The sequence below is a fragment of the Choloepus didactylus genome, chromosome 27 (assembly GCF_015220235.1).
Source record: "Choloepus didactylus isolate mChoDid1 chromosome 27, mChoDid1.pri, whole genome shotgun sequence".
Taxonomy (NCBI): Eukaryota; Metazoa; Chordata; class Mammalia; order Pilosa; family Megalonychidae; genus Choloepus; species Choloepus didactylus.
The window spans coordinates 18332178-18357709 of NC_051333.1; the positions used below are offsets into that span (position 1 = coordinate 18332178).

The 25532-nt window shown below is 37.3% G+C and overlaps 1 protein-coding gene across 4 annotated transcripts in view; it reads left to right on the top strand.

The window, feature by feature from the left end:
- The first annotated feature begins 3137 nt into the window (after positions 1-3137).
- ZNF382 (zinc finger protein 382) overlaps positions 3138-25532 on the top strand; it is a 28082-nt gene continuing 5687 nt past the window's right edge. The window contains exons 1-4 of one of the 4 annotated variants that reach the window (XM_037820210.1): positions 3138-3581; positions 5694-5768; positions 8676-8802; positions 9076-9171. In XM_037820210.1, coding sequence (XP_037676138.1) covers positions 3276-3581; positions 5694-5768; positions 8676-8802; positions 9076-9171 — 604 coding nt within the window. In that variant the 5' untranslated portion in view covers positions 3138-3275. Of the gene's footprint in view, positions 3582-5693; positions 5769-8650; positions 8803-9075; positions 9172-25532 lie in introns of those variants that run through there. The other 3 variants (XM_037820213.1, XM_037820212.1, XM_037820211.1) reach the window with 3 other exon arrangements.

The window sequence follows — 25532 nt, forward strand, 5'->3', positions numbered from 1 at the left end:
GACCTTGGCATCGAGGGATTGAGAATGCCTTTTTGAACAAAAGGGGGAAAAGAAAGGCAACAAAATAAGGTTTCAGTGGCTGAGATTTCAAATAGAGTTGAGAGGCTGTCATAGAGGTTACTCCTTTGCAAGCTTCAGCTACATATGCCAAATGGCCACAGTATTATAAGCCCAAATCAACAGTAGTCCTGAAAACCCTAAAGATTACCTGGGTCCCTATCTGAGACTCTATATAAAGTTTCACTCACTAAGTTTATTCTTCAGAAACTTAAATCCTCCAGAGACCTTCTATGCCAGTTAAGTCCCCAACCCAGAGGCAACAGCCTCTTCAAGAACATCAACCAATTGCATCCCCTTTTCCCATAATGTCGACACCCCTTTTCATCATGAACAAGTTAGGGTGGTCACTACCTAGACATCCCTGAATTTGGATGAAATGATTAAACTAGAGGAAGGGGTAGCAACATACAAGACAGAATTTAACAAAGGATTATGAATACTGAATCTCTATTTAATTTTCTTTATCTTAGTTGCTGGGTATTAGAATAGCTAGAAGGAAAAAACTGAAATGGTGGAACTGTAACCCATAACATTCTTTGAAATTTGCTATATAGCTACTTGGTAAATTGTAATTTAAAAGTTGTCACCTGTGCCGGTTTGTATATATATTGTGTCCCCCAGAAAAGGCCATGTTCTTTGATGCAGTCTTGTGGAGGCAGATGTATTAGTGTTGATTAGGTTGGAACATTTGGATTAGGTTGTTTCCATGGAGATGTGACCCACCCAACTCTAGGTGATAACTGATTAGATAATTTCCATGGAGGTGTGGCCCCACCCATTCAGCATGGGCCTTGATTAGTTTACTAGAGCACTGTATAAGCTCAGACAGAAGGAGCAAGCTTGCTGCAGCCACAAGGGACACTTTGAAGAAAGCACAGGAGCCGAGAGAGGAGCTGAAACGCAACCTAGGAGCAAGCAGATGCCAGCCACGTGCCTGCCTAGCTAACAGAGGTTTTCTGGATGCCATGAATATTACTCTCAAGGAAATTAGGCTGAGTGAGGAAAGCCAATCCAAAAGGTTATATACTGTATGGTTCTATTTATATAATATTCTTGAAATGACAAAATTGTAGCAAAATTATAGACATGGAGAACAAATGAGTGGATGTCAGAATTAAGTGGTTCAGGGAAAGGGGAAGGAAAGGGCAGGAGTAGGTGTAACAGTGGGGTAGGAGGAGGGAACTTGTGGTGGTGAAACAGTTCTGTACTTGGTCTGGTGGTGGTTATAGGCATCCACACATGGGATAAAATTGCATGGAATGGATTTCTGGTCAGCATCATGGCAACATGCACTCTGTCAGGCCTCTGGCCCCTCACAGAAGCAGTAAGCTACAAGCTAGAGTGAGAAGAACCATCTTTCTCAAAACTCCAGAAATCTGTTAAAAGGATACAAGATCACAGAGAGTGTCAAATCAAAAAAAAATAACTTAAAATGGTAGAGTCAAAAAAAAAAAAAAAATCTCCCCATGGATTCCCTGGACAAAAATTACTGCCCTTCTTGACAGAGATCTGTCTATGCACACACACCCCCAAATCATATTCTTATTTTAAAAGGCCTCCAAAACAGAAGACTCTGTTATTTATTTACTGAAACCAATCAAATCACCTCCTAAATTACTTTTTTCCACTCATGCCTCTAAAGAATATCTAAAGTATCTCCTCTTTAACAGATCACCAGGTAAAGTAAAGGAGGACTATTTTTATGCTATTGGAATGCATAGACCAAAAAAACAAAAAAACAAAAACAAAAACAAAACCCACCACATGGGGGATTAGAACATGTTGCTAAATGGTGTGAAAATTAACTACATGTAGAAAGGGCATTTGATGAGGCACTGGGGAAGAATGAGATGCATCTTCGTGGTACCATCATTAAGAAGAAAGAGAAGGCCTAAGTAAACTGGTCACTGTCTAGCATGGCATTTCAGATAAAGCTATTCTCTATCCTGAAAAAGAAAATGCACTTCACAAGACAAAGACACAACTCAAAGTGACCAGTAGCTTGGCTTTAAGATGTACAACTGCAATGCTTTTCTCCTCCTCAGAGTTGTTCATTTGCAGTTCAGCAAAACTTGGAAGAAAAAGGAAATCATGATATACCAGGTCATTCTTGGAGCCCAGACAGACTCAAACCTCCATTGTCCACATTAAACATACCCAGATGGAAGGATGAGAATCACTGGAATATTGTTGACACTTTCTTGTATCAGAAAGGTCAGGGTCACTGAAGCCTGGGACTGAAATCTAAGTTCACAGCAGCTTCCCTTAAACAGAACTATGAAAATGATGTGGATCTACAGTAGGCAACTTTCCCGCACAGAGCTTCCAAGAGGGATCTGAGGATGGTGTCTTCCAAGGACCCTCGGTTGGGGGCAATTACAGCTCCAAAGTCATCATAATAAAACTTAGGGCTGGGCTTTAGTTGGAACCTCCATTCTAGGTCTCTAATATCCAACAGCCACTTGTGTGCATCTGGCGTTTCTGTGCAGTGTGGTTTTAAGATGAAACGATAGAGGCAGTGAAAGGAAACCCGGTGCAACAAATTCCGAGAAACCATGGGACTTAAAATTGGCTCCGGAGTAGGCTACACTCATTGTACTGCATGCCTGCTGCATGCACTCGGCTGGACAGTGGATACAGGGTGCCCTGATAAAGGTACACGAGCCACTGGCACAGATCGAGTTACGTGGGGGTCTTATCCACAGAGTCCTCAGCCCAGAACTGCGAAAATGAAGCTCTACCTTCCTAAGAGTGAAAAAAGCTCCCCTCGGCCACATTTGATCACAGTCTCGAAGTCGGTCAGAATAGCGTTGTCACACGATCATTCGGTTACAGCGAGACATGTCTCACAGTCACAGCTGACCACAGCCACACAAAAGAACCTGTTTCCATTCACAGTCCCCCGAGCCCAGCCAGGACCAGTGAGGGTCTCCCCACCGCGCACACAACCGGCCCCATCAGACACGCGCGCGCGCACACACTCTCACTCGCACGCTCCACAATTACACCCCACACTGACGCAGTCACACAGCCGTACACACAACCACAATCACCATCCTCCGCATATCACGCACAAACAGGTCTGAGGTTCCGGCCTCCACTCTTGCCTTCCGCGCCCGGGAAGTGGCCCAGGTTCCCACGAGCTCCTCCCAACCCCCCGACCCAGGTCACCTCAATTCACCACACAGACTCCGACGACTACAAGTCCAGCGGAAATGAACCAGAGGCCGAAGTTTATTAGCTGCCCCGGGGACTGTGAGAAACGTAGTCCAAGTTGGAAAAACCCGGACGATAATCGATCAGAGCGGAAGAAGCCAGGACCGCAGGGACCCTCACCGATCCGCCCCGGAGACTCCTGGGTGCGCAAACCCACGCAGGAGTGCGCAGGCGCAGGCGCGGGCGGCCGGTCCTTGGCCCGCGGTGAGGCTGGTGTGTGTGTCCTACCGGCAGGGGAGGCCGAGGGGAGAACCGGGAGCTCAGGCCCTGGAGGCCCAGAGAGGGAAGCGGGACCGGGGGCTTGGGTAAGCCAGGGAGGGAACCGGGAGGCCAGGCAGGGCAACCCTGAGGAAGAACTGGGCCTTCTGTGTATTCAGACACTTAGAGAAGGGCACGAGTGGAGCCTCGGGTGTGGTTCGTGGGCGTGACCCTGAGGGTGACCGCGAGTGTGAGTTGGAGCGAGCGCCGCGAGGGGGCATGTTTGTCAGTTTTGACCCCGGAGAAGTGGGAGCGGGGCCTGGCACACAGCAGTTGCTGTGTGTATGAGTATCTTACCGAATGGGGCCACCCTCCCCTCCCCCAGTTGCCAACCCGCTGTGTTTTGGGAGCTTGCTGCTCTGCTGCGTTGCAGCCGATTGTGTGTGAAAGTGGACGGAGGCATGTTGCTGTGTGGGGTTTCTTTTGCATGTGTCTTTTTAGATTAATTGTGAGTCGTATTTGAGGCCCTGTGTGATTGTGGAGAAGCTAAAGTGATTTGTAACGTGATTTTATGACTTTGCCGGGAATTGTGTAATACGCTGTTTGAGGTTGTGAATGACATGATGGGGCTGTGGGATTGTGGTTTTGTAAAGTATGCTTGAGTGAATGTAACTATACATGTGTTTATAACCTACTATTATTTGTAATGGTTTTGTGACTATGGTGACCTACATGGTTGAACGACTGTTGTTAGTTGGCGAATTGGGTATGTGAAATTTGGTTATCTGAATATTGGCCATTAAGCCTGCCTCCAAAATTGTGACTCAGTAGCAATTTAGCAAATAAAATAGAGGCATAAATATTGGAAAGGAAGAGGTAAGAGTTTCATAATTTCCAGGTGGCAAGATTCATTACCTGGAAGGACTATATGAACTAAAAACAGTATTTTGGTTCAGAAAACAAAACAATTTTTTTTTTTTTAACCTCAAACTGCCACTTTTTTAGCATTTCTAAATGAGTGAGGTTTCCTACTTCTGGATGAAATCCCTGTAAGGTCAATAGCTTCTTCAGGCATTGTAAAATAATGAAAAGTATTTGGGACACTTGTAATCACAAAGCCAGTCTCATTTTAGTAATTAAAATAGTTATTTTACCAATTAAAATAGTAACTGTAGCAATACTTCTGACTTCATTTAACAAAAATAGTATCCTCCCTGCCTGGAAGCCTGCAGAATGGAAAGAATAACTGATCAGTTTCTTTTCTATTTTCATTACCTGAACTACTAAAGTTAAGTGTGGTTCAGTAGTCAATACTTATATTAACTATTATTAAATTAATAATAATAGATTTCAATAATTATGCTTATTAAGTGGTACGACAGGCAAATCAATAAAGAGATAAAGTAGAGAAATTAAATAGGAAGTCTAGATATTTTCAAACATATAGGGGAATGTAATGTATGATAAAGATGGCATTTTGCATTAATTGAGGTAGTAAGGATTATATAATACATGGTATTGCTAAACAAATCATGCAAGGAAAAAATCTTCACAAGGCAAAACACTTTAATAGTCAGATGAAAAAATAGGAAAACTTATTTGCAACTTAAAACACATAAAGGTTAATTTCCTAAACTAAAAAAAAAGATAATTCCAACTAATTAGGAAATAAAACTCACAGGAAAAATAGATATCCTATAAGAAGATGCCATTACAGGAAAGAAATGTCTTTTAAATGATTAAAAGAAACTTATTCTCTCTCATAATAAGAAACGTGTAAATTAGAACTACAATGTAGGCAGATTGAAAGTTATTGCCAACTATATTCACCAGGGTATAGGGAGACACATATTCTCATGCACTGCTGGTGACAGTGTAAATTGGTCGAGAGTCCGTGAAGAGCAGTTTGTATGTAAACCTGTGTTGTGTGGGAGATGGAAAATGGAGCTGCAGGAGGAAAAGTACAATGTTCCCTCTTTGCAAGCTACAACAGGTTGCCTAGATCCATTCTACCTCACCAAGAGATTGGGTTTCTGGCACTGGAGCAGAATTTGTCCATTTGCTTACTAATTTTTCTCCTGAGTTTGTGTGGGGTATGCAGAGTAAGCACATGCAGAAACAGTAAAAATTAATGTAGATTTAACTGAGTTATTATAGGAGATCTAGGTCAAGTATGGCCTCACATGGTTTCTTTTATCCTCCCATTTCTGCTTTCTCAGGACTCTTCACTTTTCCAAAAGAAGAGCCCAAAAGAGAAGATTTCATCTGTTGCAAATCTGAAAGCCATGTCTCAGGTGAGATAATGTTTCCTCTTACCTTTTAGAAATTTTTTTTTTCTAGGATATATGAATATTTGCTCCCCTGTCCTTTAACTTCCTGGGATTTGCTTCCAGTCAGTCAGGGCCTGGACTAAGGTGAGGCAAGCAAAGAGTCTACAGTGCAGTATTTAAGGAGGTTTTCTCAGGGCTGGGCCTCTCTGAATTTTGCACCCCTGGTGCCTCAGGGGCCTGACCATAATAGCCCCAACCCTATTCCCAGTTTCTTTCATTCCTGCCAGATAAACTTAAGCCTTTCCCAAGTGTATTTTTTAGTTGTAGCCAGTGTTCATGTACTGATTGGGCATCTCATTCATTATCTCCTCTCTCAGTCTTCTCACAAAAGTACCACTGGTACAGAAAAGTTTTATCTTGATTTAAATGAGAATATATTAACTTGACTGAATCTGCTTTGTCTAGATAACAATTTTTTTAATGGAATTTTATTGAGTTATAGTCACGTACCATATAATCCATCCGAAGTATACAATCAGTGTCTCACAGCATCATCATATAGTTGTGCATTCACTGCCAGAATCATTTTTAGAACATTTTCATTACTCCTAAATAAAGAAAAAAATAAAAATATAAAAGAACACCCCAAACATCCCATACTCCTTACCCCCCCCATTAATTATCTATATTTTTGTCTTTATTTTATTACTCATCTGCCCATACACTGGATAAAGGAAGTCTCAGTCACAGGTTTTCACAATCACACAGTCCCATGATAAAAGTTCTATAGTTATAAAATCATCGAGAATCAAGTCTATTGGATTATAGTTCAAGAGATTCAAGTATTACCTTCTAGCTATTCTAATACACTAGAAACTAAAAAGGAATATCTATATAATGCATAGGAATAACCTCCAGAATGACCTCTCAACTCTATTTGGAATCTCTTAGCCACTGAAACTTTATTTTGTTTCACTTTTTTTCCCCTTTTGGTCCAGAAGGCTTTCTCAATCCCACAGTGCCAGGTCTAGCTCATCCCTGGGAGTCATGTCCCACATTGCCAGGGAGACTTAACCCCCTGGGATAGACACCGATTTGAGAACTAAGTTATGAATAGTCAGAGAACAGACATGGAAAACCTTGATCTCCTCCACTGACAGGTTTTGCAATGGCACAATACATGGTAGATCATTATTAGTTTGTGGCAATATGTCCTGTTTTGCAAGGTTTTCAGGGTAGAGATTTGAACACAGTCTTGTACAGAATGCTGAGATTTGGCATTCCCCCTGTCTGATCCTTCTGTCTGTTTTATCCATGTCTGGAAGTAATTCCTACAAACTGTCACCTGCCAGTGAAGACCTTCCCAGTATTCTAAATCTGTTATAAATTTATTCTTGTCTTTTTAGTTTCTTCTAATGTGTGTGTGCGTGTGTGTATGCTAGAGAAGGAAATATATATGTTTAATATACTCTACTCAGCTAGAAATGCAAGTCTTGAAATATTCTGCTTTTGAGTCAAAGCCAGTGTTTTGCCCTGTTTTTATATCTTTTTTTGTCTACCATCCTTTAAAATACTGGTTTTCCCCAGATGCTACATTGGTTCTATTCTCTCCAGTCTCTTTTTCTCTGTCCACAATCAGATTCCCTCTAAAAGCTCTGCTGATCGTGTATATTGTAGTAACTCTCAAATAACTTTCTCTGACTTAAACCTCTGTGCAGAGTGTCAGACCATGTATCCAATCTCCAACAGATCACCACGTGCGTGTTCCCTAGACACTTCAAGTGCCTTTCCAAGATTTACCTCATTAACTCATTCTGTCCAACCTATTCTTTCTTCTGTTTCCTATTTCCATTTTCTAGTCTCAGCACCTGCCCATTTGCCTATACAGATATCCCAAGAGCTACACCTCTCGTTTTTTCTATTCTATAACCAATTTATGACCAATCCTGTTGTCTGCTCATTATGTAGGAATCAATTGTCCTCTGTATGGTCCACTAATCCTACTTTAATCTAGGAGGCATCTCTCCCAGTGCGTTCCTACCTAACACACCTCAAGCCTTCTCCAGTCTTTAAGAGTACTGCTTCTAAGGTGCAAATTTTATCACATAACATTATGTACTGAATTATCTTTTCATGTTCTTTACACTCTAAGCAGCAGACCCAAAGTGGGGCAAGCACCACTGTGGAATGTACAAGGCAATTCACTGAATGGGAGGAAAACATTAACTGTTTACATTAACAATGTGGATTGTCATTAGTGCCTATTGATGTAAATAAACAGAAATATGTTGGGAGTGTGCTCATACATTTTTATGACCACTGCTCTGTAGGAAGAAATCCAGTATTATTCTGTAATATGCCCATTGCCTACCTTCATATACCTTTTTCTTCTAAGAGCTCAAAGACTGCTTCCTAATGCACTGTGCTTTTTGCTATTTTTTGAGTTTACTAACTCATCCACTGCCCATGAATTTTTAAAAGCTGATACTCTGCGTTCATACAAAACAAAGTCATTGTGAATACAAAACTTTTATATCCTCAACAAAAACCAGGGGTCCAAAATGAAATTTTTCTTCACTTCGTCATAGTTTTACTTGTACATACTTCTGTCATTGCATCTGTAATGCCTGTTGAGTTTATGTATTTACATCTATGCCTCTCTCCTAACCCATAACTTCTGCTGTGCAGGGTCAGGGTTCTATTCATTTTGGTCCACCAGGCAACCAGTCACATTCGAGGCAATAGTTTGATTTCAGTATATATTTTTAGCATGAGCTAATAAGTAAATAAAGAAGAATGTATTTTAAGAGAGATTTTTCTGCAATATAAAACACTAAACAGGAAAGCTAGTTCTGTCCACTGAACGTGGTCCCCATCTAGTTCTCACCCAGTTCTGATCACTTCAGGATGAACTAGAGTATGCCCTTACAGGGATCAGTGTCATTCACGGATGTGACTGTGGACTTCACCCAGGAGGAGTGGCAGCAACTGGACCCTGTTCAGAAGGCCCTCTACAGGGACGTGATGTTGGAAAACTATTGCCATCTCATTTCTGTAGGTAAGGAAAACTCTGTGATTCTTTCAGTGTCATGCATCTCTTTTCAAGAGTTCCTGAAACATACAGAACTTTGAATTTCAGGGATCAGAGATGATGAATCTCTTTCATTAGCAGGAATTATGATTATGTCCTCATTTGCCTAGTGCAAGGTATTCAACTTTGGTAAGACTTAAATGTGTACCCTCATTTGCCAACTTGAAGCTGTATGTTTTTCTTCCTTCAGTCGTTTTGAAGCCGAGGCAGCTTACACCAAATCTCATTTTGCACTATTAGGGTTTCATATGACTAAGCCTGCTATGATCCGCAAGTTGGAACAAGGAGAAGAGCTATGGACAACAGAGAGAGTATTTCCAAGTCAGAGCTGCCTAGGTGAGTCAGAACAGAGGAAGCCCAGGGTATAGTACGTCTCAGGTAGTTGGCACCTTTAATATTTTTAGAGATCTATTTTTAAAAGCCTGAGGTCTTTGAAGTGACTGTACATGGTTGACTTCCATGCCTTTAAAATCTAAATTTTAATTTTGGAATACTACTTTCCCCTTGTAAATCTTCCTTCTTTGCCTTGTGTTTACAGAGATACTGGTTTCTATTGCCTTACCAAAAATCCACTACGTGTTTTGTAGGTATAATTTACACAGAGATCCTAAGTGTAAAGTTCTTTGAGTTCTGACAGCAGTATAAATCCATATATCTCACCTTCCCCATTAAAATAAAGGGCACTCCCATCAATCCATAAAGTTCCATCCAGCCCCTTCCATATTAGTTCCTCCCACTAGGGCAATCACAGTTGATTTCTACCAGCATAGATTAGTTTTGTCTATTCTAGAATTTTTTCATGTCTACTTTCTTAGACTCAGTTTAATGTCTGAGAGATTCATACATGTTTATGAATAAAGCTGCTGTGAACATTCTTGTGAAAATATTTTTGTGTTCATATGTTATTTTTCCTCAGTAAGAACCTAGTAGTGGTATTGTTGATTCATTGGGAAGGTGTATGTTTTACTTTTTTAGAAGCTTCCAAACAGTTTTTAAAAGTTGCTGTACCATTTTAAACTTTTAGCAGCAATGTATAAAAATTTTGGTTGCCCAGCACATTCTCTACTACATCTAATGTTATCAGTATTCTGAAAGGTATATGGTAGTATATTTAGTTTTAATTTAGATTTCTCTTATGACTAATGATGTTTGAAATACTTTTTATATCGTTTGGAAGTTTCTGTGCAAGTATTTTACCCATTTTCTAATTGGGTAATATATATTTTTCTTTGAGTAGTAGGTATTCTTTACATATTCTGGATGGCAGTATTTTGTTCGGATATATGTATTGCAAATATCTCCTCTAGTCTGTGGCTTGCCTAATCAGTTTAAAGTGTCTTTTGATGAGCAGAAGTTTTTAAACTTGAATTTTTTTCTTTTATAATTTGTTCTTTGACCTCTCAAACAAATAATTGCCTGTACCTAGATTGTGAAGATAGTTCTCTGTATTTTCTTCTTAAAATGTTGTGTATTTTTTGCTTTTATGACTAGTTCTGTGATCTATCTCGTATAAATTTTGTATATGATGTTAAGGTAGGGATCAAGGGTCTGTATTCTTCCATATAGATATCAGTTTGTTCCAACACTGTTGAAATGAATTGCTCTGATGATCTTGTTGAAAATTATTTAGTCATACTTATGCCAATCCATTTCTGGACTCTGTCCTTTTCTTTGATATGTTTTAAGTCTGTTGTCAGGACTTGATTATTATAGTTTTATAGTAAGTCTCAAAGTCAGATTAATCCTCCAACCTCCTTCTTTTTTAAAATTGTTTCACTATTATAGGTCATTTTCTTTTTCAAATACATTTTAGAATCAGCTTCTTGATTTTTTTTTTTTATAATCCATTGTACGAATATACCACCATTTGTTTAGCTATTTCCTTTTTTTTTTTTTGCTTTTTGTTTGTTTGTTTTTATGCAATTTCATTGAAATATATTTACACACCATACAATCCTCTGAAGTATACAATCAATGGCTCACAGTGTCATATAGTTGTGTATTCACTATAATCAATTTAAGAACACGTTCATTACTTCCCCAAAAATAATAAAAATAAATAAAAAAGAACACCCAAAACATCCCATACCTCTTACACCCCTCTATTATTTATATGTTTTTTTAATCTTTATTTTATTACTGGTCTGTCCATATACTGGATAAAGGGAGTGTCAGTCAAGGTAATCACACAGTCACACAATAAAAGCTATATAATTATGCCATCATCATTGAGAATCAGGGCTACTGCATTACAATTCAAAGTTTCAGGTACTTCCTTCTAGCTATTCTAATACGTTAGACACTAAAAAGAAATAACTATATAATGCATAAGAATAACCTTTAGAATAACCTCTTGACTCTATTTGAAATCTCTTAACCACTGAAACTTTATTTTGTTACATTTCTTTTCTCCCTTTTGGTCAGAAGACATTCTCAATCCTAAAATGCCAGGGCCAGGCTTATCCGTGGGATTCAAGTCCCACATTGCCAGGGAGACTTACACTCCTGGGAGTCATGTCCCACGTAGGGGGTAGGGTAGTGAGTTAATCTGGAGAGTTGGCTTAGAGATACAGGCCATATCTGTAGCTGTTTCCTTTTGATGGAAACCTGCATTGTCTCCAGTTTGTTACTATTATGAATACAATTGCTGTGAACATTCTTGAACAGATGTTTTAGGGAAGATATGCTGTCGTTTCTTTTTCTGTCAGTGGAATTGCTGAGTTATCTTTCATTTCAGTGGAATTGCTAGTCATAGGTCATGTTTAGTTATATAAGAAACTGCCAGATGTTTCTCCAAAGTGGCTATATTATTTTACCCTCACCAAAATTTTAATTTTTTTTAATTCAATTTTATGGAGAGTTCTAATGGAACCACATTCTTACCAGTGTTTGGTATTGTCCATCCTTTTAACTTTATTCATGACTGTGGGTATGAAGTACTGTGTTTTGTGGTTTTAATTTTTTTTTTGATATTTTATTTTTATTTTTTTAATTCAGTTTTATTGAGATATATTCACATACCATGCAGTCATACAAAGTGTACATTCAGTTGTTCACAGTACCATTATATAGTTGTGCAATCATCACCAAAATTAACTTTTGGACATTTTCATTACCACACACACAAAAATAATAAGAATAAAAATTAAAGTGAAAAAGAACAATTAAAGTAAAAAGAACACTGGGTGCCTTTTTTTTTTGCCCCCATTTTTCTACTCATCCATCTGTACACCGGACAAAGGGGAGTGTGGTCCATATGGCTTTCCCAATCACATTGTCACCCCTCATAAGCTACATTTTTATATAATTGTCTTCAAGATGCAAGGGTTCTGCATTGTAGTTTGATAGTCTCAGGTATTTACTGCTAGCGATTCCAATTCATCAGAACCTAAAAAGTGTTGTCTATATTGTGTGTAAGAGTGCCCAACATAGTGACCTCTCAGCTTCTTTTGGAATCTCTCTGCCACTGAAGCTTATTTCATTTCCTTTCACATCCTCCTTTTGGTCAAGAAGTTGTTCTCCATCCCACAATGCCAGGTCTAGATTCCTCCCTGGGAGTCATATTCCACGTTGCCAGGGAAATTTACTCTCCTGGGTGTCAGTTCCCACGTAGTGGGGAGGGCAGTGATTTCACCTGCCAAGTTGGCTTAGCTAGAGAGAGAGGGCCACATCTGAGCAACAAAGAGGCATTCAGGAGGAGGCTCTTAGGCACAATTATAGGCAGGCCTAGCCTCTCCTTTGCAGCAACAATCTTGCCAAGGGCAAGTCCCATGGTAGAGGGCTCAGCCCATCAAACCACCAGTCCCCTATGTCTGTGAGCGCATCAGCAACCATCAAGGTGGGGAAGCCCCACACCCCTGCATTCTCCACCAGCTCCTCAAGAGGGCTTTGCATATTTTTTCATTTTTTTTAATTATCTCTTTTTTTTTTAATTAACTATTAACTATATCAATAAAAAAATTAAAAAAAAAAAAAAGTGCCAGGATTTTTCATGATGAAAATTGACATCTTAGCAATATTGAATCTCCTGGTCCATGATCATGGTATGTCTTTCCATTTTATTTTGCTTCTTTATTTCTGTAAGCCATGTTTTATTATTTTTAGTATAGAGATCTTACACATTTTTCATTAAATTTATCTCTAAGCTTTTTATATTTTTTTGCTATTTTAAGTGGTCGGATTTTTAAAAATTTCTTTTTCAAGTTTTCTGTTAATATATATAAACAATTAATTTTTATTTATTGACTTTGTCGACTTCTTCCTTGCTAATTCACTGATCATAGTAGGTTTTATTGTTCTTGTCTGTTTTTCTGTATATTTCTTTGGATTTTCTACATATAAAACATACCCTCTTCAAACAAAGACATTTCACTTCTATATTTTCAAATTTTATTCCTTTCATTTATTTTTCTTACCTTGTTGCACTGGCTAGAATCTACAGTAAAAATGTTGAGTGAAAGTGGTGAGAGTGAACATTTTTAGCATTTACTAAATTTAGAAGAAAAAACATTTAATCTTTCATTCCTATGCCTATTATTAACTGTAGGTTTTTCATAAATGCCCATTATCCGTTTCTGGAAGTTCTCTTAATAGTTTTCAGATAGTGTTAATTGTGAATGGGTATTGATTTTAACAAATGCTTTTTCTGCTTCTGTTGAATATGAACACATGATTCTTCTTTAATCTGTTACTATGCTGTGTTACATTGATTAATCTCAATTTTAAACCAATCTTGGACTCCTGGAGTAAACCCTACTTAGACAAGGTGCAGTATCCTTCCTATAGAATTGCTGAAGTTCATTTGCTATTATTTTGGCAAGGTTTTATGCATGTTTTCACAAGGGATATTGGTCTATAGTTTTCTTTTTCTTTTTCGTATAATGTCTTTGAGAAGTTATTGTATCAGAGTTGTGTTAGCCATATCAAACAAACTGGGTGTTTTCCTTCTCATCTATTTTTTAATGGAGTTTGTAAGATAGTATCATTGGTTCCTTAAATGTTTAATGAAAATCAACATTAAGGCATATAGGCCTGTATTTTATTAATAATTCATGACTTCTGCTTCCAGCACTGAGGGAGTAACAGAGTCTAGAATTATCCTCCAATGGGAAAGAAGTAGAAAACTCGAGAAACTATTTTCTGATATTAAGGCAGCACAGGCCTAGAGTCCTGAAAGAAGAGAAACAAATGAAGTGAACCTTACTTTATTTCAGGCTCTCCATCTGGAGGCAACTTCCAGACTAAAGTACAGAAAGGGGAATCCAAAAATAACCTGGCAAATTTACTGACTTGGAGGGACCAACATTGGAATCCAGGGAGATTGAGGTGACTGAAATTTTCAGGACACACTTCCTAGAAAGAGGGAGCTTAGCAAAGAAAGGGTTCCCCAAATATGAAAAGGGTTCCTCTGAGTCTTTAGCTAATTACAAGTCTGCATGTGTGTAGGTGAAACTCTGTGATACTAGGCAAGGAAATGGTCCAGGGAAAATACAATTACCGTGGTATGTAAGATGAACAATTCCCAGACTCTGCACAGCACCAGAAATCATTTTACTTCCCTCCTGCTAGAGCAGAGAGAACTTGTTAATACACAGGACATTAGGTAGACATCCTAGAAAGGCCACCGCTCACAGATAGGGCTATATTAGCCCTAGATTTAGACTATGCAAGATTTGCCTGAAAATAACTTAAATAAAAGTGTCAAAAGGATTATAACAATGTGTGTCCATTGGGTTCTTTAGGAAGGAGGTATTAAGATGAAGTTAGGAGTATAATAGGTTTCTTAGGGGTGATATCTATTAAAGATAAAAGAAGAAAGCTAGACTGGACATAGAAGGCTATCAGACCATGATACAGATCTGACATCTATGGAAGGAAAGAAGGGGAGACCAGCACGATTGGGCAGGGAGAACCTCAGGCCATTATGCAGATCTGAAAAATCTTGAGCAACCCAACAGGGTGGACAGAAACAAAGTTTGTCTCTCAGAGGAGTCCCTCATGGGCAGAAATTGTCAACCCCTAGTATCCCCATGGGGTTCAGTTTTTGGATGGGAATGCCCTGAGAAGACTCTAGCCTTGGCTTAAAATCTGAGTCACTTCCTGAAGGTGCTAACAGTTGAAGGCTATTCGGTAGCTACAACAGAATGGCAAGTTCTTGCTTGAAGGGAGGTCTTAGTCATGCAATTCCGAATGCCAGAAAAAGATGAATACTCTTGATGAATATAGTGATATCCTGAACTCAACAACATAAAATTGACAATGTTAGGCTTCCAATAAAAAATTATTAGGCATATGAAGAAGCAGAAAAATATGACCCATAAACAGGAGAAAAATCAGTCAATAGGAAAAAAAATCACTCAACAGAAACAGACCTAGAAAAGGTGAAAGTGGTGGAATTCACAGACAAGGACATGACCTCAGTTTTGACATGGCTGTAAGTCAGCAATTAACACAGTGAGGCAAAAACAAAAAACAAAAATAGAAATAAGATCCCAATGAAACATCTAGAGAAGACTATTTAACATCTGAAATGAAAAGGGAGACCCACTTATGTTCTCTGTATAAGAAACTCACATTAAATGTAAAGACACTGACAAGTTAAATGTAAGAAAAATGAAAAAAATATACCATGGTGCCTTGTGGTTGCCCCACGTGAAGATGGAATTAATTCCTCCTCCCAAATTTTGGTTCAGATGTTGAGACTGACACCTGACATAAGTGAGGCTTTCTGGGAAGAGCAGGGGAGACTCCCAAGCTGGTCATAAAATGGCTTGAGAGAGTAAGGAGAGCATTTGACTTTGGTTTTTATTGTAGTTAGGCTGTAGAGCCAATATGTGTGTTGGGACTTAAGTTATTTAAACTTCCTGCTGGCACCGTGGGAGAGAGTATGCTGGTTTTCTTATTGTCTTGCCCAGGCATGGGGAAAGAGGAAAGAGGGAGAGGTGGATCTAGAAAGTTGTTAGCAGTAAGACATCAAAAATGGAGTCAGACCATATTGTGCGTGTACACAATATGCAGAAGAAAGTGGGATTGGTCATATATCAGACAATGTAGATTTCAGAACACAGAGTATTAACACTGATAAAGAGGGACACATCAGAATCATAAACATACTTAACAGAGTTTCACAATCATTAATGTTTCTCACCTTTTTAAATTATCACCTCCCCTAAGGAGCCTTTTAGACAGTTACTTTCTATTTGTCCCTCTCATGAAATTTTAATACCTCAAATATATATACTAAATACCTGTTTATGTTTTGTTACCCTTTGCAGGGCCACAAGCTATTGCAATATCTGAGATATTTTTGCCCTCCCCAGAACCAAGAGGGCTATATCACTCCCACTGAGGAAGCATGAAATACATAAAGCAAAACTGACAGACTTAAAAGAGACAATGTAATTATAGTCTAAGATATAACACTTCTCACTTGATAATTGAGACAACAAACAGAAAGGAAATAAGACTGTAGAAGACTTGAAACAGACTTTCAATCAATTGTACCAAATTAATGTTTATAGAATATTTTATATGCAAGTTAAGTTTACACTGGGCCATAAAACAAGCCTCAAAAAATTTAAAAGGAATGAAATCATGAAGATGATTAACCACAATAGAATCAATTCAGAGTAAAAAACAGAACAATATCTTCAAATTCCCAAAAATCTGGTAATCACATTTCTAAATAAATCATGGATTAAAAAAGAAATCCTAATGTAAATTAGAAGATATTTTTAATTGAATGATAATTAAAATGCAGCATTTCAAAATTTGTGGAATGCAGCTATAAAGCAGCATTTAAAAACATTTTATCCCATTAAATCAGTCTTAGGGATCTGAGCTGACCCTAATAGTTATAAAAACAAAGCAAATTAAACTCAGAGTTAGTAAAAAATAAAGACAAAAGCAGAAATCAATGAAATGCATAAAAGGAAAACAATAGAAAAATGTGTGAAACCAAAATTTTATGCAAACAAATAGAGAAGGAGGGAAGACTTCGAACTCATTTTATAAAGCCAGTAATATCCTGATACACGAGGAAACAAAACACTGTAAGAATAGAAAACTGCATACCAGTATCCCTCATGAAGCTACATTTAAAAATCCTTAACAAAATATCAGAAAATTCAGTCAAGCAAGATATAATGATAATACGTTATGACCAAGAAGAGTTTATCCCAGGAAAGCAAAGGTGGTTTACTATTCAAAAATCAGTGTAATTCACCATATAAAGGTGAAAAGTGGTTTAAAATAAGGATCTAAGCTGCCACCCTAGGTAGCTAGAAAAAGAATAAGGGAGAAAAACCACATGATTATCTAGTAGATACAGGAAAAGAATGTATTACAAAATTGCAGAAAAAAAGATATCTCAACTTTGTAAAACATATCTTTTAAGAACCTGCAGCTACCATCACATTCAATGGTGAAAGACCAAATCTTTTTCTTCTAAGAGTAAGAACAAAGAAAGGCTGCCCGCTATCACCACTTCTATTCAACATTGTACTGGAGGCCTTGGTCAGTACATTAAAGCAAGAAGGAGTGAACAGTATACAGATTAGAAAGGAAACTGTCTTTATTTGTAGGCAACATGATTGTGTACATAGTAAATTCTAAGAAAGCCACAAAAAGAGCTGTTACAATTAATAAGTGAGTTTAGCAACTTAACTGTCCTTCTTTTAGATGGGAAATTTTAGCCAGTGTTTCTACAGTTATTTTTCTGCCTCATATTATATATATTTTAATTAGAGAATTGTGAATTTACAGAACAATCATGCATAAAATACAGTATTCCCATTACCACATCACCACATTTTTATAATTGTACTATTAATTATTAATTTCATGGTTTAACTTAGGGTTCACTGTTTTTGTAGTGTAGTTCCATGGATTTTTTTCAAAATTTTTATTCTATTACCACCTATACAATCTAACATTTCCCCTTTTATTTATATTCAGATATATATTTCAGCACTGTTAATTGTGTTCACAATGTTGTGCTACCATCACCACCATCCATTACCAAAACATTTCCATTATTCCAAATAGGAACCCTGTACATTTTAAATCTTAATTTCCCACTCCCTATCCCCACCCTGTCCCCTGGTAACCCATATTCTAGATTCTGACTCCATGAGTTTGCTTATTCTAATTGTTTCAAAATAGTGAGATCATACAATATTTGTCCTTTTGTGTTTGGCTTATTTCACTCAAAATGATGTCTTCAAGGTTCATCCATAAACAACTTATTTTGTGTGTGTGTATGTGTATGTATTATGTATATGTATGTATTGTGTAAATATTAAAGAAATTTATTATAGGAATTGGCTCACATGTCTGTGGGAATTGGCAAATTCAAATTCTGTAGGGCAGGCTTCAAGTTGGAAACTTGGTGGTGCCACTGAATTCCCCAAGAGAAGCTGGCTGGAAGAAGTAGGAATAGAAATTCTTCTATCTGTTTGTTGAAAAACTTTAAAACTTAAACTGATTAGATGTGACTTCTTTTATTACTGACAGCCTGACAGCAGTCTCCTTTGTTGATTGTACACGTAATAACCATAGATGTAATCAATTGACTAATGATTTAAATCCATGAAATATCCTCACAGTAACAATCAGGCCAGTGTTTGCTTGACCAAACAACTCGACATCATAATCTAGCCAAGTTGACACATGAAATTAACCATCACAAGAAACTTTGTAAATGTCTCTGTGTGTGTGTGTGTACTCTATTATAAATTAAAACCAATTGAAATGTCACCTACTAATTTGTTTAAAAAGAACAATAATAAACCCATTACATGATGACAGAAAAGGCTTATTTTTACCAAAAAGCCTGTATTCTCCAAAAGAAAAAAAATAGTGAGAAAAATGGCATTTTTCTTTTACATTATTGAAAATTTATATAATGCCTGGTTTAATAGAAGACAGCTGATTTTCATATCTGATTCTGCATTCAATCTGTTGCAATATGTTGTTTTAATTTAAATATGAAGATAATTTGCCCTCACATATATATGTAGTTTGAAAGGAGAGAAGTATTTTAATAGCTTTTTTAGATTATCATGAATATTATTTGATACTATACCCAAACCTAGCAAGTGGTAGTTACTTAACAGTTATTTGTAATATTGAATCTGAAATCATAACAGTGAACTTTTTTCTTTTTAATTAACTTTTTTTAAAATCAATTATATCAAAAAAAATTTTTTCTTAAAACATACAATTAAAAAAAAACATTTCAAACAAACCATAACAAGGGAGTAAGAAAAAGACAACTAACCTAAGATAACTACTTCACTTCCAACAAGTTCCTACTCTTCCACAAGAAAACAACCTAATACAGCAACATTTCTGTGAACTTGTTCCTACTATATCCATCAGAAATTAACAGACCATAGTCATTCCTGGGCATTCCGAGAACATTAAATTTACCCACGATAGCTTACCTGTTCTTATTGGGTTATCATTCCCCCTTCCTTAATTGCTCTCTCTCACTAGTTCCCTTACATTCTACATTATAAAACATTTGTTTTACATTTTTCAATGTTCACATTAGTGGTAGCATATAATATTTCTCTCTTTGTGCCTGGCTTATTACGCTCAGCATTTCTCTTCAAGGTTCATCCATGTTGTCATATGTTTCACATCATCGTTCCTTTTTACAGCTGCATAGTATTCCATCGTGTGTATATACCACATTTTATTTATCCACTCATCTGTTGAAGCACATTTGGGTTGTTTCCATCTCTTGGCAATTGTGAATAATGCTGCTATGGACATTGGCATGCAGATATCTGTTCGTGTCACTGCTTTCAGATCTTCCGGGTATATACCAAGAAGTGCAATTGCTAGATCGAAGGGTAACTCTATATCTAGTTTTCTAAGGAAGTGCCGGACTGACTTCCAGAGTGGCTGAACCATTATACAGTCCCACCAACAATGAGTAAGAGTTCCAATTTCTCCACATCTTCTCCAGCATTTGTAGTTTCCTGTTTGTTTAATGGCAGCCATTCTAATTGATGTGAGATGGTATCTCATTGTGGTCTTAATTTGCATCTCTCTAATAGCTAGTGAAGCTGAACATTTTTTCATGTATTTCTTGGCTATTTGTATTTCCTCTTCAGAGAGCTGTCTTTTCATATCTTTTGCCCATTTTATAATTGGGCTCTCTGTACTATTGTCATTGAGTTGTAGGATTTCTTTATATATGCATGATATCAGTTTTTTGTCAGATACATGGTTTCCAAAAATTTTTTCCCATTGAGTTGGCTGCCTTTTCACCTTTTTGACAAATTCCTTTGAGGTACAGAAAAATCTAAGCTTGAGGAGTTCCCATTGATCTATTTTTTCTTTTGTTGCTTGTGCTTTGGGTATAAAGTCTAGGAAGTGGCCACCTAATACAAGGTCTTGAAGAAGTTTCCTACATTATCTTCTAGGAGTTTCATGGTACTGTCTTGTATATTGAGATCTTTCATCCACTTGGAGTTAATTTTTGTGTAGGGTGTGAGGTAGGGGTCCTCTTTCATTCTTTTGAATATGGATATCGAACTCTCCCAGCCCTATTTGTTGAAAAGACTGTTATGTCCCAGTTCAGTGGCTTTGGGGGCCTTTTCAAAGATCAGTTGGCCATAGATCTGGGGGTTTATCTCTGAATTCTCAATTCGATTCGATTGATCTGTATGTCTATCTTTGTGCCAGTACCATGCTGTTTTGACAACTGTGGCTTTATAATAAGCTTCAAAGTCAGGGAGTGTAAGTCCTCCCACTTCTTTTTTCTTTTTTAGAGTGTTCTTATCAATTCGAGGCATCTTCTCTTTCCAAATAAATTTGATAACTAGCTTTTCCAAGTCTGCAAAGTAGGTTGTTGGAATTTTGATTGGGATTGCATTGAATCTGTAGATGAGTTTGGGTAGAATTGACATCTTAATCACATTTAGCCTTCCTATCAGTGAACATGGAATATTTTTCCATCTTTTAAGGTCCCCTTCTGTTTCTTTTAGTAGAGTTATGTAGTTTTCATTGTATAAGTCTTTTACAGCTTTGGTTAAGTTTATTCCTAGGTACTTGATTTTTTTAGTTGCCGTTGAAAATGTTATCTTTTTCTTGAGTGTCCCTTCAGTTTGTTCATTTCTAGTATATAGAAACATTACTGACTTATGTGCATTAATCTTGTATCCCGCTACTTTGCTAAATTTGTTTATTAGCTCTAGTAGCTGTATTGTTGATTTCTCAGGGTTTTCCAGACATAAGATCATATCATCTGCAGACAGTGACAGTTTTACTTCATCTTTTCCAATTTGGATGCCTTTTATTTCTTTGTCTTGCTGGATTGTCCTGGCTAGCACTTCTAGCACAATGTTGAATGACAGTTGTGACAGTGGGCATCCTTGTCTTGTTCCTGATCTTAGAGGGAAGGCTTTCAGTCTCTCACCATTGATTACTATGCTGGCTGTGGGTTTTTCATATATGCTCTTTATCATATTGAGGAAGTTTCCTTCAATTCCTACCTTTTGAAGTGTTTTTATCAAATAGGGATGTTGGATTTTGTCCAATGCTTTTTCAGCATCTATTGAGATAATCATTTGATTTTTCTCTTTTGATTTGTTAATGTGTTGTAATACATTGATTGATTTTCTTATGTTGAACCATCCTTGCATGCCTGGAATGAACCCCACTTGGTCATGGTGTATGATTTTTTTAATGTGTCTTTGGATTCGATTGGCAAGTATTTTGTTGAGAATTTTTGCATCTGTATTCATTAGGGAGATAGGCCTGTAGTTTTCCTTTTTTGTAGCATCTTTGCCTGGTTTTGGTATTCGATTGACGTTAGCTTCATAAAATGAGTTAGGTAGTGTTCCATTTTCTTCTGTGTTTTGAAAGAGTTTAAGATTGGTGTCAGTTCTTTTTGGAAAGTTTGGTAGAATTCCCCTGTGAAGCCATCTGGCCCTGGGCATTTATTTGTGGGAAGCTCTTTGATGACTGATTGGATCTCTTTGCTTGTGATTGGTTGATTGAGGTCTTCTAATTCTTCTCTGGTCAGTCTAGGTTGTTCATACGTTTCCAGGAAATTGTCCTTTTCCTCTACATTATCCAGTTTGTTGGCATACAGTTGTTCATAGTATTCTCTAATAATTTTTAAATTTCTTTGGGATCTACAGTAATGTCACTTTTCTCATTCTTTATTTTGTTTATGTGGTTCTTCTCTCTGTTTGATTTTGTCAGTCTAGCTAGGGGCTTGTCAATCTTGTTGATCTTCTCAAAGAACCAACTTTTGGTGTTATTTATTCTATTGTTTTTTTGTTTGCTGAAAAAGCATTTGACAAAATCCAACATCCGTTTTTGATAAAAACACTTCAAAAGGTAGGAATTGAGGGAAACTTCCTCAACATGATAAAGAGCATATATGAAAAACCCACAGCCAGCATAGTAATCAATGGTGAGAGACTGAAAGCCTTCCCTCTAAGATCAGGAACAAGACAAGGATGCCCACTGTCACAACTGTCATTCAACATTGTGCTAGAAGTGCTAGCCAGGACAATCCAGCAAGACAAAGAAATAAAAGGCATCCAAATTGGAAAAGATGAAGTAAAACTGTCACTGTCTGCAGATGATATGATCTTATGTCTGGAAAACCCTGAGAAATCAACAATACAGCTACTAGAGCTAATAAACAAATTTAGCAAAGTAGCGGGATACAAGATTAATGCACATAAGGCAGATGTTTTCCTTGAAGTGACAGGTTTACTTTGTTTATTTTCAAGAAAATGCCTGACAAATACCCAAAGTTTGAATAATTAGTCAGGAATACTTTTGAGTAAAACTGCTGTTCCTCAAAAAAGTAGATATTCATTTCTCAGCTCAAATAATTGCACAAGAACTTTTCCTCACAAAATACATTATACTTTTTATGCAACAGAGGTGCTTTATGCATTCTTCTTAAATCATCATGCAGAATATTAAAAAGATGTGTACTCAAGGGTAGAGATTTAATAAAATGATTTTTTTCTGGTCTATGGAAATATTCTTAAGTGAAACTTTCTATGAGTACGAGTATAAGGTAAAAATACAGTGATTAGTACTATCAGTTGTTTCCAGTGCTTTGATTTTTGCAATGGTGCCTGCATTTTTTTAAATTAAGTTTTATTGAGATATATTCATATACCATACAGTCATCGATGGTGTACAATCAGCCGTTCACAGTACCATCATATAGTTGTGCGTTCATCACCCCAATCTATTTTTGAACATTTTCTTTATACCAGAAAGAATTAGAGTAAGAATAAAAAATAAAAATAAAAAAGAACACCCAAATCATTCCCCCCATCCCACCCTATTTTTCATTTAGTTTTTATCCCCATTTTTCTACTCATCCATCCATCCACTGGATAAAGAGAGTGCGATCCACAAGATTTTCACAATCACACTGTCACCCCTTGTAATCTACATTGTTATACAATTGATTGAGAAGATATTCTCAATCCCCCGATGCTGGTCCCAGATTCATCCCTGGGAGTCATATCCTGTGTTGCCAGGGAGATTTACACCCCTGGGATTCAGGTCCCATGTAGAGGGGAGGGCAGTGAGATCACCTGCCAAGGTGACTTAGAGAGAGAGGGCCACATCAGAGCAACAAAGAGGCACTCAGGGGGAGACTCTTAGGCACAATTATTTGCAGGTTTAGCCTCTCCTTTGCAGTAACAAGCTTCATAGGGGCAAGCCGCATGACAGAGGGCTCAGCATGTCAAGCCATCAGTCCCCACTGTTTGTGAGAACATCAGCAACAGTCCAGGTGAGGAAGTCCAACACCTCCGCATCCTCCCCCAGCTCCTCAGGGGGGCCCCAAATATATATTTTTATTCTCTGCCCAAATTACTTTGGGATGTGTTGCTAGTTCACTCTAACCTATACAGAGAAGGTGCCAGCATTTTACCATTGCTTTTGCCCCATTAGTGAAAAAATCAACATAGTAAAAAAGACAAATGAAGTGCTGTTATTACTAACAAAAACAGCTTTGACCTTACGGACTCCACATAAGGGTGTCAGATACCACAGGATCCATGAAACACATTTTGGAAATTGCTGGTTTAGGCCCTTTTTCTTGTTTTACTCCGCTTTCCTTAGCATTTTAATCCTCTATCTTCTTTCTTTCATTATAAACTCTTATTTTTAGGCAATCTTAAATCTATCAAAAAAAAAAAAAATAGAAAGGAAATCCTTGCTGACATTTTCCTTTCTCTTAGTTTTCATTTTCTTCCCTTCTTTTCCCTGTGCAATACCTTATGCTTGTTTCCTGCACTTAGTCTCCTGTCCGATTCTCACCATAAGGCTGCCATCAGATTTCAAAATCCATTTGCCTTGTACCAGATTAATAATTTCAGAATCGCCATTTCTTTCCAAGAAATCCTTTTATTTCATTTCATAGTGCTGAGCATACTTCATGATATCTGCCCACCTTTATTTAGGTGAAAAACACTAACTTATTCTCATCCTGTTTCCTTGAGTGTATTTTCACATTTTGGTTGCTTTTCTTCCCATCATCTACATTGCTTGGAACCTTAAACTTTTGTTGAATAAGTGGATTTTGTTCCATTAGGTTCTAATGGGTATCTGTCTGATGTGTCCATAAAGGAACTTTCTTCAACCCTCAGTTCTTATCTTTATAAAAATCCTGTAAGCGATGATAATCTGATCCGTTCTCAAGGTGTGATTTCTTTGTTTTACGTAGATGGCTTTCAAATGGACATTTTCAGTCCATTTCTCCCACTTGCTCCCAAGTGGCTGTCTTGTAGTGTTAAAGACTTAAATTGTTCAGGTTTGGTAAAGTCAGTTATAGAGACAAGGAGAGGAGAGGTTTTAAAACAAATTAGAGTTATTGATCACTCACAGTTCCCAGAGAAGTACACAGCATGCCACACAAGGTTACCAAGAGTATAACCCCACACAGGGTACCTACAACAGTTAAGTGAGAGAACAAAGGGAAAGTGTGAGCTGCAGCCTTTATTGGAGTCTAGGGTGGCACGTTAGCAGTTGGGCAATCATGTATGCAGTTGGTGAGTGCTTGTTTGAATTTGGCCATGACACCTGGGCTGATATGATGGGAAAACATCAAATGGCATTTTAAACTTGAGAATACTAATATAGTAGAATATTTTAACCTGCCTACAGGAAAATGATAATAGGTTATCTCACCCTTTTGGTTATTGGTATGTCATAAATCATAGTCATTATCTCTGTTATTATCCATATTGCTTCTGTATACTTTTATTCCTATAATCAACCTTTGTAGTATCAGGTTGATCCCATCATCTCTGTTAGACTTTCTTAACAGTTTCTCCATAGTTCATATTATTTTTCTTCACTCTGTGAGATATTTTTATCTCCTCTCATATTCTCATTTGCCACTGACATCTTCCAAAATGAGAGCCATGTTATTTCATGTGTAGACTGCTGTGATTATTATTTGGATTTGCTATAAATTTTTCCCAGTTCTTTCAGTTTATACTGTCAATATCCAAAAAAGATACTACTTAATAAATAAAACTTAAATCCTTCCCTCATCAAGGATTGACAGAATAATACCCCATCTGGTTATTCCAATGATACTTCTCTCTGTGACTGAGAACTCTGATTAATCTCTATTTGTTCTGGTTTCCTAAACATACTCCATACAATTTATTTTATTCCTTACACATGCCTCT